Source organism: Oncorhynchus nerka, linkage group LG26 (genome assembly GCF_034236695.1).
Source record: "Oncorhynchus nerka isolate Pitt River linkage group LG26, Oner_Uvic_2.0, whole genome shotgun sequence".
Taxonomy (NCBI): Eukaryota; Metazoa; Chordata; class Actinopteri; order Salmoniformes; family Salmonidae; genus Oncorhynchus; species Oncorhynchus nerka.
In genome coordinates this window covers 31,037,211-31,051,338 of record NC_088421.1, presented here as the reverse complement: position 1 = coordinate 31,051,338, position 14,128 = coordinate 31,037,211, and the positions used below count along the sequence as shown (strand labels likewise).

The 14,128-nt window shown below is 41.3% G+C and overlaps 3 protein-coding genes across 5 annotated transcripts; 2 read left to right on the top strand and 1 right to left on the bottom strand.

The window, feature by feature from the left end:
* The first annotated feature begins 9 nt into the window (after positions 1–9).
* mfsd13al (major facilitator superfamily domain containing 13a-like) lies at positions 10–5,162 on the top strand. The gene is made up of 8 exons (XM_065010396.1): positions 10–522; positions 1,010–1,324; positions 1,458–1,754; positions 1,889–2,011; positions 2,216–2,370; positions 2,618–2,701; positions 3,155–3,298; positions 4,436–5,162. Exons 1-8 carry the CDS (start codon positions 292–294, stop codon positions 4,575–4,577), a joined length of 1,491 nt encoding a protein of 496 aa, XP_064866468.1. The 5' UTR covers positions 10–291; the 3' UTR covers positions 4,578–5,162.
* si:ch211-139g16.8 (immunoglobulin superfamily member 6) lies at positions 4,894–8,574 on the bottom strand. Of its 3 annotated transcripts, none has more exons than XM_065010400.1 (6): positions 8,503–8,574; positions 6,676–7,017; positions 6,416–6,507; positions 6,209–6,259; positions 5,757–5,867; positions 4,894–5,542 (listed from the first exon to the last, which is right to left on the bottom strand). In XM_065010400.1, exons 2-6 carry the CDS (start codon positions 7,010–7,012, stop codon positions 5,291–5,293), a joined length of 843 nt encoding a protein of 280 aa, XP_064866472.1. In that variant the 5' UTR covers positions 7,013–7,017; positions 8,503–8,574; the 3' UTR covers positions 4,894–5,290. The 3 variants fall into 3 exon arrangements, with proteins under 3 accessions (XP_064866472.1, XP_064866471.1, XP_029502244.1); XM_065010399.1 differs by lacking the exon at positions 8,503–8,574 and adding an exon at positions 7,171–7,469; XM_029646384.2 differs by lacking the exon at positions 8,503–8,574 and adding an exon at positions 7,171–7,465 and having other exon boundaries at positions 5,186–5,513.
* Positions 7,627–13,278, top strand: LOC115118461 (ER lumen protein-retaining receptor 2-like). Its single transcript, XM_065010401.1, has 5 exons — positions 7,627–7,881; positions 9,239–9,339; positions 9,792–9,950; positions 10,092–10,344; positions 12,018–13,278. The coding sequence occupies exons 1-5, from the start codon at positions 7,791–7,793 to the stop codon at positions 12,050–12,052; spliced, it is 639 nt and encodes a 212-aa protein (XP_064866473.1). The 5' UTR covers positions 7,627–7,790; the 3' UTR covers positions 12,053–13,278.
* The last annotated feature ends 850 nt before the right edge of the window (positions 13,279–14,128 follow it).

The window sequence follows — 14,128 nt, the reverse complement described above, 5'->3', positions numbered from 1 at the left end:
CATTTACAGAAACGGGTTTGATAGCTGCAAGCGAGGAGAGGAGCATAATGTTATTATTTTATATTAACACATAGTTGTGATTCATCAGTGAGGTTATCTTATTTAGTATTTGCAAAGTCTGTTTGCTGACCAAGCTGAAATAGTAGAAATTCTGCGCTCGACTGCAGCACTTTTGCCATGGAATATGAATAGCTGTGAACTCCGTTTCTATAAACTCACCTTTCACTCAAGTGACACTCGACTCACTTTGCAAGTCTGTGGTAATTAGATCAAAGTGAGTAGCCTGGGGAAATGAAACCACCACCAGGCATGACCGTGGAGAAACCAGCCGCAGGTGTTCGCACCTTCGGCGGCCTGAACATCCTAGGGCACCTGACGAGTCTGGGGGCTCACCCCGCCGCCGTGGCTTACTCCATGACCACCCTGGGAGCAGGCATGATGAACAGCATATTCAGCTTCTACTATGTCAAGCTGTTCCTCAACAAGTACAAGATATCAGAAGGAGCTTTCCATCAGTCACAAGTGAGTACTGTACTACAGTAACAGATACTGTAAACGTTATGAGAGGTAGGTAGCCCAGTGGTTAAGAGTGTTGGGCCAGTAACCGAACCACATTATTATTTGTTAAACAGCAACTGTAGCCTTCGGGCCATATGACTATGGTGCACTTGTGTAATAATAGGCCAACATTGTGCACTGCCCAGTAATAGTATGTCAATTCAAAATGGGAATAACTGGCTTGATATGTCAATGCTCAATGGTAGTGAGGAATGTATGTACAATTTACATTTACATTTAAGTCATTTAGCAGACGCTCTTATCCAGAGCGACTTACAATTATTGGTCATGCAGCTTTCTCACACTTCATTAAGTGGAACGAACAACACATGACAGCATATACAGTCCTTTGACATGTGTAAATTTGGGCAATTGTGCAATATTTGCAACTTTGAGATACACATTTCTATGCTAACAAGACAATAATTATGTCATCCCTTCATCCTGACAGGTGGTGTACATGCTGTGGAACGCAGTGAACGACCCTCTGTTCGGCTACCTGCAGGATAACTCCCGCGTACCGTGCTGCTCTCAACGTCGTCTCTCCATCCTGTATGGTGCTCCCTTCTACGCAATCGCCTTTCTGCTCGCCTGGTTTCCATGGCGAGAGTACGCCCCCGGCGACTGGATGAGCGGCGTCCACCTGATGGTGGCGTTGTGTGCGTTCGACGGGATGTTGACGTTTGTGTTGCTGGCGCAGTGCGCCCTCTTTGCAGAGATTTCAGGCCACCACCAGAGCAGGCTGAGACTCATCAAATACAACCAGGTAGGAAAGGGAGGTGTTTTGTGTAGTGTTTTTTTTACATGTTTCATTTTAGCCTGTATATGGTATTTATTTTGTTGTCTGAAGTCAGTAAAGTGTTCTCACGTTTGTCTCCTCTTCCCCCTCCTCTCCCCAGGTGGCGTCACTTATAGGTTCTTCCAGTGTTCTATTCTGCGGCCTCCTCTCCCAGAACATGGATGACTTCCCATCCTTCCAGGGCTTCACTGTCCTGGTGGCCGTTCTGGCTTGTGGCTGCATGATCTACACAGGCCTACACAGCGAGAGCCGCTTTGACACCAAAGGGTCAGCACCGAGGTCAAACTACCAAGGTTCTGGCCAATCAACTCTTTCCTTCTCCTTGGTGATCTCTATGACCTTGCAGATCCTGACCAATAGGGACTTCCAGCTCTTTGTGCTCATGAACTTCTTTCAGGTCAGAGAAAAAGACTTGGATACAGCCACTGAATGGGGGCACAGAATGTGGTTTGTTCTGTTAATGGGGACATGTGAGTGTGTACCACAGCTGACCATTACATTTATATTTCCTATCCTTTGCACTTTTTCCAGGTCTTCATGGTGGCATTCTGTAATAACTTCACTATGATCTTCGCCGAGCATCTGATACCCCCCAACGTGCTTCCGTCACTGGCCAAGAGCTTCATGTATGGAGCTGGCTTCATCTGTCCTCAGGTAACATTCCACAGCTCAAAACACTTTATACTGAGTGGAGGGAGTCACTAACCTCACTCAGCATCACCAATGTATTGCATTGAGTGCATTGCCAAGTGCTGACCACACACTAGACCACCTATTTTATAGCATTGCCTCATTGATTTATTCCAAGTGTTACTTACTGTATGTTATTGTCATCTCTCTGTGGTGCGTCTCTCTCAGTTGGTTGTGCTGAGCAGTCAGAGCCTGCTCCACAGCCTAGGCTACTACAAGATCATCCTGCTCACCTTCTACGTGGAGGCTGGCATGGCTGCCGTCATGCTGGTGCTGGGGCCACATCACTACTACATCCTGGCATTCTTCCTGACCGCTAACATGTAAGAAGTTATGTTATGGTATTGTCATTGTAATGTTATTATATCATCTATTTAAATGTTATTGTAGCCACTGGCATTAATGACAGTAAATTTCCACATATATCAATGTCAGTTATGTAATTCAGTAACATGATTTGCTCCATGAGTTGGATATACAACAGTGCCATTTTACAACTGTTTGCTTTATCATACAAACACTATTTAATTGTAAAATAAATAAATATAAATTCTCTTTGTCGCCATTAAGGGTCCTTGTCCAGGCAGCCTTCAGTCTGTTTAACCTGCCTCTGGCTGACATTATCGACTCAGACCTTCAGAGACACAAGCGCAGGTAAACCCAGGTCTGCTGTGTGACAGCACAGTTATAATAGTGCCACATCAGCACACAGTGACCTCCACCCGCCCAGCCATCCATTACAGATAGACAGAAATAGAACACTACTCTCTCAGGTGTGTTCTGTAGGCTAACACTGAGCTTCATTGGAAGTGCAACAGTACCTAACAGCATTACAAAAGTAACAGAGGCTGTATGTTCTTACAAAAGGTTACAATCAATGTGCATCTCTGTAAGTCACGTACAGTACACAGACAGGAATGTAAACACAGTGACAGAGATAAACACTAGCAAGGGTAGAGCTAAAAGCGCTTTGAGCCCTTGATGGAAAATATAAATCCAATCATTCCAATCCATGATTATTATTGTCATTGTTATATCCTTATGACGTCAAAGTAAGTGGATCAAGTTTTAAAGCCTTGTTGTGTCCTTTCCCTCTGTCCTCTACAGCTCCCCCCTCTCCTCCATGGTGTTTGGGACCAATGCTCTGTTCACTAAACCAGCCCAGTCTCTGGCTCCTATGCTGGTGGTCTCCATCCTAAACCAGTTTGGCTATGAGAACCTGAAGGACGCTGGGAGGGATGCAAACCCCAGGTAAGGGCTGCTGGGAGGGATGCAAACCCCAGGTAAGGGCTGCTGGGAGGGATGCGAACCCCTGGTAAGGGCTGCTGGGAGGGATGCAAACCCCTGGTAAGGGCTGCTGGGAGGGATGCAAACCCCTGGTAAGGGCTGCTGGGAGGGATGCAAACCCCTGGTAAGGGCTTCTGGGAGGGATGCAAACCCTAGGTAAGGGCTGCTGGGAGGGATGCAAACCCCTGGTAAGGGCTTCTGGGAGGGATGCAAACCCCTGGTAAGGGCTGCTGGGAGGGATGCAAACCCCAGGTAAGGGCTGCTGGGAGGGATGCAAACCCCAGGTAAGGGCTGCTGGGAGGGATGCAAACCCCTGGTAAAGGCTGCTGGGAGGGATGCAAACCCCAGGTAAGGGCTGCGTCTCAATAGTCTTAAATGTCCACTCCTTATCTCCTTTTTGCTAATTGTATTATTGTGGTGAGTACTGAACAGGTGAAAGTGAATTCCCTGTAGACATCCATTTTGCTTGTATCTGATCTGTCTTCAGATAAGTGAGGCGAGGAAGGCACTTTAGACTATCAAGGACGACCATTTAAGATCCTGTTCTATGTTTTGCATTATTAGCTATAATCCATGTTTGCTCTGCCAGCATGCAAATTAACTTTAGCTTGACCAAACCAGTCTTACTGTTAGGGCCTGGTGTATTTTGGAGCTGTAGTAGGAATGATCTAGGATTGGTTCACTGCCAGCGAGTCACCGGCTGAATTAAAGTAGCATTTGATTCATTTCAGGTGCCGATATCACACATTTTTATCCGTAGATGTAATGTTTGACAACTTGCTGGGGTTAAAGCTTGAACTCTAATGTTACGCTTACTGAGATGACTGCTTACGCCCCCTAGTGGTGAAATAGCTACATTGACATGTTACATTAATTGTGTCAGTGAACCCATGGAAAGCAACTGCATTTATTCTACGACATGGTAGTTAATTATACATTACTTTAATGTATCTCTATCATAGCATTATTATATGTAATTTTTATGAATTGTCTTGATACACAGACACACTGGTTGAATTCATGACAACACATTTCCAGTAGCTCCTCTATCTTGTCACAGATCCTGTACTGTCTGAATAATGTCCTACTCCTCCCCTGCAGTGACTTGGAGGCCCTCCACACCACCATGTTCTACCTGGTGTGTGTGGTGCCCATGTGTATCGCCGCCCTGCAAGTCTTCGCCTGGAAGCCCTTCTCAATACGCAACAGTCACACCGTGGACACCATGTATATCGACGGCTGAGTCACTCAATTTATGCTGTTTATGAGTCACTGTCTATGCTGTCTTTTAAGACTTGATAGGTTGCTGCAGCACTCCTAAAGGGAACATGGGGGTGTAATGGCCGGAGGGTACTGCAGAAGAAAACACTCCATCTCTATGTGTTTGTTATGTTTGTCGGTGAACTTGTCTGGTGGTGATGAAGGGAATGGTACTGACCTTAACTCTGGTAGCAGGAGCACAGTACCTGAGTCTGCTATTACTCTATGCAATAATATTATGTTAGTTACTGTGGAAACTGTATGACTTAACCAAGTTTGAGGGATATTGTAGCATCAGATTACTTTCACATAGTTTATTAGTTTTCAGACTTTGTTCTCCAAACAAATTGAATGTAAAACAGATATTTTCTTTGACATTGTGTATACTACATACTGTTATCTTGGGACCTGAACCATTGTGATGTTGTGCCTTTGTCTAAATAGTTAATACGAAACAAATATGCTATTACTTTTCATTCAAGTGATTTGCATTCATTTGTTGGAGAATGTTTCCTACGTGTCCTTTTACACTGTTTCCATTAAAAACAATACGCCTTCATTCAAATAACTTGCACGTGTTATTTACATTGACTTTTCAAACTGAAACATGGACAAAACTAATTGGATATTCAAATAGGTGAACTTCAGATTCAGTAGAGGGACTTCTGTTTTTCTTTCTGATTAATTTGAAGTTTATCAAATCGAGATGGTTTTTGTCTGGTTACTCTCTTTGTTTAAGCTAAGGGTCAGTTTTAGATTTTGGTTTGTCGTTTTGCAGGTCGGCAGTGTCCTTCGTTTATAGTCTCCTGCCTTAAGATCAGTCTGTGTTGCGAAGTAGCTGTCATTAGTGGTTCTCCTTTTTGTTGAGTCACTGGTTTTGGTAAATGTCCTCTGGATGGTTGGAGTGGGGGCTTTCAACCTGCAAGACGATTCAGTTGAGTTTATCAGCTGTAGAGTCAACATGGTGTAGATTAGATGTGTTGATAAGAGAAGAGTTTGCTTAAGACAAAGGTGTGATTATTTAGTCAATTGAAAACTGGTTGATATAACTGAGTCATAACATAAACATAACATAAAATCTAAGCACTTTCCTAGCCTCTCTCATACTTATTAGGAAAGCCAATAAGCCATATTAGGAAAATGCAATGTGACCATCTCGTACCTTGTTTTGAGCAGGGCCACTGTGGTTGGGGTTTTTCTTGTTACTTCGTAAGTTCCTCTTAACGTACAGCTCTTGCACAACAGCACCAAACTGTACTCGAACTTTATTCTTCTGTAAGAGAGAATGAACAGCAAACAAATTGGTTACATTGCAGTGGTAAATAACAACTAAAAAGTATTTCCTTGTCTTTCTGCAATGTAAACATACATTAAAGTCTCAACATTGTGAGACTGAGGATTTTACTAGGAATTTACTGAAGAGGAATACCTCCTCTTACAAAACAATGATAGCAAGGGCTTAGAAATAGAGCTGTTCCTTGTTTAAGACATTGGGCTTCCCACAACATGGTGAAACTAAATATTGAGAACACATTGCACATTGTGGTGGTATCAAGTATTCTTTAAGACATCATGAACAACTTCAGTGAGGCAGTACAAAAGAGAAGACTGCACCTGGATGTCACTCTTCTGTGTGCCTCTGCAAACGGCAATGTCTTTCCCAGTCTAGTGTAGAATGAGCAGGTTAGAATCCAATGTAGACTAGATGATTATGATGGTTGCATGATTGGTCAATCTATTTTGTGCTCTGTTACATCTCAAACAACAACCAATTCATAATGATCATTATATGCATGTATCTAGAGTAATAAAATAGCTTACCTTCTTACGAATGATCAGAATCAGTATTGCCAGACTGTACAAGGCTAACAGGACAAACAGCAAAACATGCCAGGCCATCTGCACGCCCCTCTCTGAAAGCACACAGGAGAACTGGCACTTGGTTTTCATATGGTTGCAAAGGCAGAGTAGAACTGAAAAGTCCCCCTTGCTACCCTAAAACACTCTTACCCATAGAGATACATTAAATGATGAGTAATAATTTCAAATGACACATGTTCTATTTAATTCTATGCTCTTACCTCTCACCACCAGCGTGGTGCCCTGCCCTATCTCCTGTGCCCCGCTGCATACCACGTCTCTAAACAAGGCAGCACAGTGGTACACCCCGCTGTCATTGGCCTGGAGTGAGTTGATATTTAGGCTGTTTCTCTCCAGGCTGTATTTGTGTTGCTGGGTCATCAGATCGACCGAGTGGTGAGCGTCCTGCTTGAAGACGAACCAGAGGAAATCAATGTTCCTATTGGTATCATATACGATGTTACAGGGGAGAGAGGCTGACTGACCCCCTATCCGCCAAATGATATCGTCTGGCTGGTGTAACGATAACCTTGGGGGGCAGTTTTCCTTGTTCTCCATGATGACTGGAGTAAAAAGAGATACAGGTATAATCATAAAGTTGTACTCTCAATCGTTACAAGTGAACCTAATATGGAATCAAAACCGTTTTAATCTGATATTTAATCACATTTAATTTAGCTGATATGATACATTTAATTTAGCTGATGTGTCCTTACCGGCTGTCGAGATTAATTAGCGTGATAGAGGAGAACACTGACAAATCCGTTCTGATGAAAACATAATGTTGACACAATATGTGTGTGCGCGCTGTGATCTCATGACTAAGTGTGCAATAGACAGAACAGGAAGATGGATGTTTTCACTTCTCTCAGTTTTCCATCCTGTTTGCCAAGTATCTCATCATTATGTGTTTGGTGTTGTAATCCCAAACAAATTCTCTCACAGTTGTCAGTCAAAACTGTCTTCTCGTAGTAATGTTGCAGCATCAGCGAGATGTGAGAATCAATCTGTTCGCTGTTCAAATTCAAGGCCCTGGCATGACAGTCACATTGCGTTTATTCAACTAGAAATTGTTACCAATGGATGCTGGTGGGCGTGTTTAGCACAAGTGTCACTCAAATCGCCGTATCCAATCCGAACCCAATTTGCTTTGTAATTTACGTTTTTCTTACGCCCCCTTCCACGTCGACTTGCCCTATCGCCATATTTCAACTCGTTGCATCAAAAAAAGGGATAGTGAAGCCGGTTAAATAAGTTAGAAAGCTAATTTAAACCAGGAAAAAGTTAACAGGAGACTTTAAGTCATTTTCACCGGTGTCAAAAGAAGGCATCAGCAATGAACATCTTCAGGTTAACGGGAGACCTTTCTCACTTGGCAGCTATCATCATTCTCCTGCTCAAAATATGGAAAACCAGGTCGTGTGCTGGTGAGTATATTAGCCACTAAAATGTATATTTCTTCAAATGACTTATTGGTTATGTGCTGTCTACTCATGTATTTAGTTAGCCGTCTGCCCATATTCCAACCCATCTAGTTAGCTGTAGTTTAGATCCCTGTAGACAGCTAGCTAACATGGATAGTATATATTTAGCTGGTAGCTACAGAACAAACAAGCAACGAATGGCATTTTAAGTGCTGATCAGTGTATGTATGTATGTATGTATGTATGTGTGTGTAATATATATATATATATATATATATATATATAATGCATCATGAAACATGCAGAAACATGTTGTGTGCACTGGAGTGTTCGCTAGCTAGTGAGCTTGAATTGGTTGAACGTTAGCTACTTCACCACAGTAGCATGTCAACTTGCTAACTGTCTATTCTAGCGCGGCAACTTGGATTGCTCTGATTTTAAAGTTAACTACTAGCTAAATGGATTATTGTTTAATCAAAGCCTTCATTGAATATCTGGTTTGCCACCTATGCAAAACATGTTAGCTACGGTATCTAATTAGCTAGCTATGTGTAACAGCCAAAATAGTCGACGATTAAAAGAAAATCGATTGCTCATAAAGTGATGCAGGTTTGGACACTGTACCTTGCTTTCAGATGAGGTATTTATGAGTAACTTCTGTTTAAACATCCCGTTTAGTGTCACCTTGTTTTCTGCAACAGTCTGGCATGCGAGTTCACTCAATGTAGCCCGGCGTTTGATTGTTAGATCTGGACTCTGACGTGGCATTCTTGAAAGTCTCACGAAATTAAATTAGGTGGCAAGGAATCAATGCATTCTCACTCAAAAGTAGTTGACACTTATACATTTATGTGTCAAATTAGCTGAACACATCCTATATTCTAAACACTCGCACACGTTTCTCTCATCAACCTTGTTTGCATCGGATTAATTTGCCTTTGAGGCATTAGGATCTGCTGTTTTTTTCTAATACCAGTCACTGTAATGTATAGAAATAAGATGTCTTGTGCACATTACGATTAGGCTATATGGAGATGCATTCGTTGCAGAGTGATCACCCTGGTCTTGAGATGCTGCTGCATTTATTGATGTAGTTTCAGCAATCAGTTAATTTACCCTCTTGTCAGACATGGGTTTGTCTCACTCACATTTCCAATTGCTGTTGATAAGATACTATCACACTTGCAGCTCTGACTGGGCAGGGGCTTGCAAAGGAAGACTATTTCAGAAGTTGTGAAGGACTTGCCATTCTTCCAGAAATTGTTCTTTCTTAAAGTGATGCAAAACTAGAAGAATCATTTCTTATTTAATTCCCAGGTATTATCAGTCCTACTGTTGTTAAACTGGTTGTCCCATCCAGGTATCTCTGGGAAGAGCCAGATCCTGTTTGCTTTGGTCTTCACTACTCGTTACCTGGACCTCCTCACCTCCTTCATTTCCCTCTACAACACCACCATGAAGGTAAGAGGATGGCTGAGCCTTCCTTCCATACCACTGATTAAGTGTTATGAGTTGGGCCAGGTAGAATCGCTTAGTCATCTGCATAAGCAATTGACAATGTCCTCACCAAATCTCTCTGGGGGTTCAGATAGTACTTATCTGTAGATTTATTCTGGCCCTAGTCCTTATGAGAGACTGTCTAGACTGCGCTACTATTTTCTTCTCAGCACCATTTTATTTGACCATTATCTAACTAGGCAAGTCAGTTAAGAACAAATCCTTATTTTCATTGAAGGCCTAGGAACAGTGGGTTAACTGCCTGTTCAGGGGCAGAACAACAGATTTGTACCGTGTCAGCTCGGGGAGTTGAACTTGCAACCTTTCGGTTACTAGTCCAACGCTCTAACCACTAGGCTACCCTGCCGCCCTTAACATGGGATACATTCATTTTCTCCCTATACTCTTCTCTGCAGGTGATCTACATTGGTTGTGCCTACGCCACTGTCTACCTGATCTACATGAAGTTCAAGGCCACCTATGATGGGAACCATGACAGCTTCCGAATGGAATTCCTGGTGGTTCCTGTAGGGGGCCTCGCCTGCCTGGTCAACCATGACTTCTCTTTCCTAGAGGTTAGAGACATTTACATTACATATGAAGGAGAAGCCCCTAGTTGATGTCTACTTAACCTATTCCGCATGGTCAGTTGTGAGAGAGCTGGCGGATGAGATTAATGGCTAATATACAGTGTTGTGTGTTTGTCTTTCTATCAGATCCTGTGGACATTCTCCATCTACCTGGAGTCTGTGGCCATCCTGCCCCAGCTCTTCATGATCAGTAAGACGGGCGAGGCGGAGACCATCACCACCCACTACCTGTTTTTCCTGGGTCTCTACCGGGCCCTGTACCTCTTCAACTGGATCTGGCGCTTTTACTTCGAGGGTTTCTTCGACATGATCGCCATTGTGGCCGGCATGGTGCAGACTATCCTCTACTGCGACTTCTTCTACCTTTATGTCACCAAAGGTGAGTGTCCACCTAAATGCCCACCTCTGATTTATGTTCTGCCATCTGTGTATTCGCTGTTTGACCATCTGGTATTTTATGTATGCTTAAGTAAGCTTTGTTGGCGTTTATTTATTTTTTATTTAACCTTTATTTAACCAGGAAGGGCTCATTTGAGATAAATCTCTTTTTCAAGAGCGCCCTGGCCAAGATAGGCAGCACCAAGTCATTACAAAAAAATTAGACAGACAACATGAAAAACTACAAGTAATCTAGTAAAAACCATTGAATTCACAAGAGTATAAAACAGCAAATTAAAAACATTGACAGGTCAGGGAATCAGCCTCAAAATCCTTCATCAGTGATTTAAAAACACCAATCGGGACAAGTTCCTCCAGTTTAAAAGTACTTTGTAAGGTGTTCCAAGACGATGGCGCAGAGTACATAAAAGCCCTTTTGCCAAATTCAGTTTGGACGTTTGGAACAATTAACAGGAAAAAGTCCAGTGAACGAAGAGAGTACCCACCACATTTCTGAACAATAAAAATGCACAAATAAAAAGGTAGTAAACCCAAAATGGCTTTGTAAATAAACTGAGCCTACAAGTGACTAGAGAAGGCCAGCCAAACCTGGTATACAAAGTGCAGTGGTGCGTAAGGGTTTTGCAGTTTAAAATAAATCTCAAAGTGCCATGGTAAAGAGTGTCAATTGATCTCAAACACTGAGCGGAAGCATTCATATATAAAATATCCCCATAGTCTAGTAAAGGCATAAATGTAGCTGACACTAGCCTCCTGGCTTCAAAAGAAAAACAGGCCTTATTCCTAAAATAAAATCCCAATTTCAACTTCAAATGTTTTGTAAGTTGTTGAATATGCCATTTTAAAAGAGGCTGTCATCAATTAAAATTCCAAGATATTTATGAGGTTACAACCTCAATCTCCTTGCCCTGACAGGTAGTAATAGGTGAAAGGTTCAGAGGTCTATTTCTTGCATTAGAGAACACCATTAGTTTAATTTTGTCAGTATTGAGGATAAGCTTCAATTGACAAGGTATGTTGAACAGTATAAAAAGCAGTTTGCATGTTCTGGAAATCTTTTGTAAGAGACGAGGCACAACAGTAAATAACAGTATCGTCAGCATAAAAATGAAGTTGTGCATTTTGGACATTTTTGTCTAAATCATTTATATGAATAGTGAATGAGAGGAGCAAGTACAGAGCCTTGGGGCACACCATTCAAGACAGACAATTTAACAGACATAAGCCCGTCAAATTGAGTGCACTGAGTTCTATCAGACAGATGGTTAGCAAACCATGCAACTGCATGCTCCGAAAGACCTACACTCGACAGTCTCTGCCTTAGTATAGCATGATCAACTGTATCAAACGCCTTAGAGATCAATAAAAAGTGAGACAGGGTGCTGTTTTTTTGTCAATGGCTTCAGTGATATCATTTAAAATGGCTGCTGTAATTGTGCTATGCTTCTTCCTGAAGCCTGATTGGTACATTGATCAAATAGAGTTAGTAAATTATTGATGTTTGAGTTTGTAGGACTACATCATATCCTAAATTAGTTCTAATCTATCTAGATACACTTTGAATGTTGTAGTACACAGGAGTCGGCACACTGCAAGGGAAATATATATATTTTTTAAATCATTGGACCCTCTGACATGTATCTCAATACTCAGTGCTGAAAGGAAAGAAGCTGAGCCTGCCAGCATGAGAGGTTCAGACGGAGACCCCGTGTCTTCCAGCAGACTCAGAGTGCGTGGAGATGACATCACGGAACCCTGCCGAGCAAGATGCCTGAGAGACAGAGCGACTCAAGGGGGAAAACACTAGTCTTCTTCATGAATAACTTTGAACTGGTAAACAACAAACGGCTCAAACTGAATGAGAGGTCATCCCAGGTCTTCACGCAGTCATCAGATATCTATTTTTAGCATATTGCCTTACCTTTTCTCATTGCTGTTCAAAAAATAGACATGTGAGGTGTGCTCTTTGATGGCTCAATATGCATTGTATTGATTAGGGTTGACTCAATACAAAGTACCATGCCAAACTTGAAATACAAAAATGTAGTCTTTATGATTAAGATGGAAACGATGTGTCAAGGAGTATTATGTAATTATTTTATGTCTTGATATTTTTTCATACATTGTTTTTCATGACTGTACCCCCTTGGCCAATTTATTATTCACAACTACATTTACTTGTGTTTTGTAGGTGCTCTTTCATTTGGATATCCCAGTTTGCACTCCTCTCTTGAAAAAGTTATCCTGCAAAGCCCACTTCTGGGTTCTTGTGTTTATATAACCCTTTGCCCAATATATATATTTTTTCTCCAGTTGCCCTTTTGACATTTTTGGTAAAATTCCCTTCAATTCTTCATCTTGGTGTCCTCCATTTATGTACATACTTGCCTTTCTAAGATGACATTCCCATCTTAACATGATACATATCACCTTTCACATCCCCAACCAAAAGAAGAGTTTATTGCATTACTTAGGTCCATTCTCAGTTAGTTCAACATTGGATGATTGTAAGTCATTTAGGGGTCCGTATCAGTAAATGTGCTTCCCGACAGGGCTATTTGGTTTGATTTCAATGCAGTCATAGACTAAGGTTAATTTGATTGAATACTGTACTCACCTTACATGGTCAGTTTGTTTAGCTGTTTAAATAAAGATGCAGTCATTTGTCACAGAGGTAAAAGACCCATTTGAAATATACATGATATTCTAGAACAGTGTTCAGGAGGAATGCGTGTGAGATATGGTGTTTGGTATAGATGCATTTGAGTTAAATGTTGAGATTTGACCCATTTTCCCAGCTAAGTAAACCCCCATAGTCTTTTCATTTGTCATTCCTATAGCTTCTTTTGTTTTAAGTTGCATGATCACTGTGATACAACCTCGCCTCCAATAAACTTTTTATGAAAAAGCACAATTTGACCTTGTTAATGTGAAACAACACCACCTATGTACAGACAGCTAGAAAAGGATTAGGCAAGAAAATGGTAAGTACTTAGAATTACTTGTATTATTTTATTAGAATCCCCATTAACTATTGTAAAAGCAGCAGCTACTATTCCTGGGGTCCACATTAAACATGACAATACAGAACATTTAACTGCTCAAGGCCAGAACTATAAATCTGTGAAGGGTCAATCATTACAAATGACTTTTGTACATTAGAAAAATGTCTTACAATATTGAGACACTGGCTTTCTAGAGCAAATCAATTTAGTGCAGTTGAAGTGATTTACTTGTAACATTCCATCAAAGTAACATCTCACCACTAATCTTCAGAGAAAAGGTACATTAAATTGAATACATATAAAAACACTTTTTGATAGTCACTCATCTCTATTAGTGCATACTTTACATTTCTGGTTCACACAAACTGACATGACCTTAGTAACAGAAACTAGCTCCCACTTTTCAAATGGACAACAGATTTGAAACTTAAGACTGACCTGTTATTAATCCTATGTGGATCAAAACTAGAACACATTTAATAAAAATCTTTGGCAAATGTACAGTATGGATTATAGCATACTGCACACATTGTTTCCAGAATACACAGATTGTCAAATACAGTAACAAGTTATTTGCAGTGCTACCTGGTCATCTGTCATGTTCTAAATGGGCTTTGTTTAACAAATCATTTCTACCATTACAGGTTCTTAATCCTCTCCATTGCAAATGGACAATAAAAACCAAGGTGCATTCATTGCATGTAACATCTGACTATCAGACTAGCAACCGATAGCAGCTTGAATTTAAACTGTTTATGT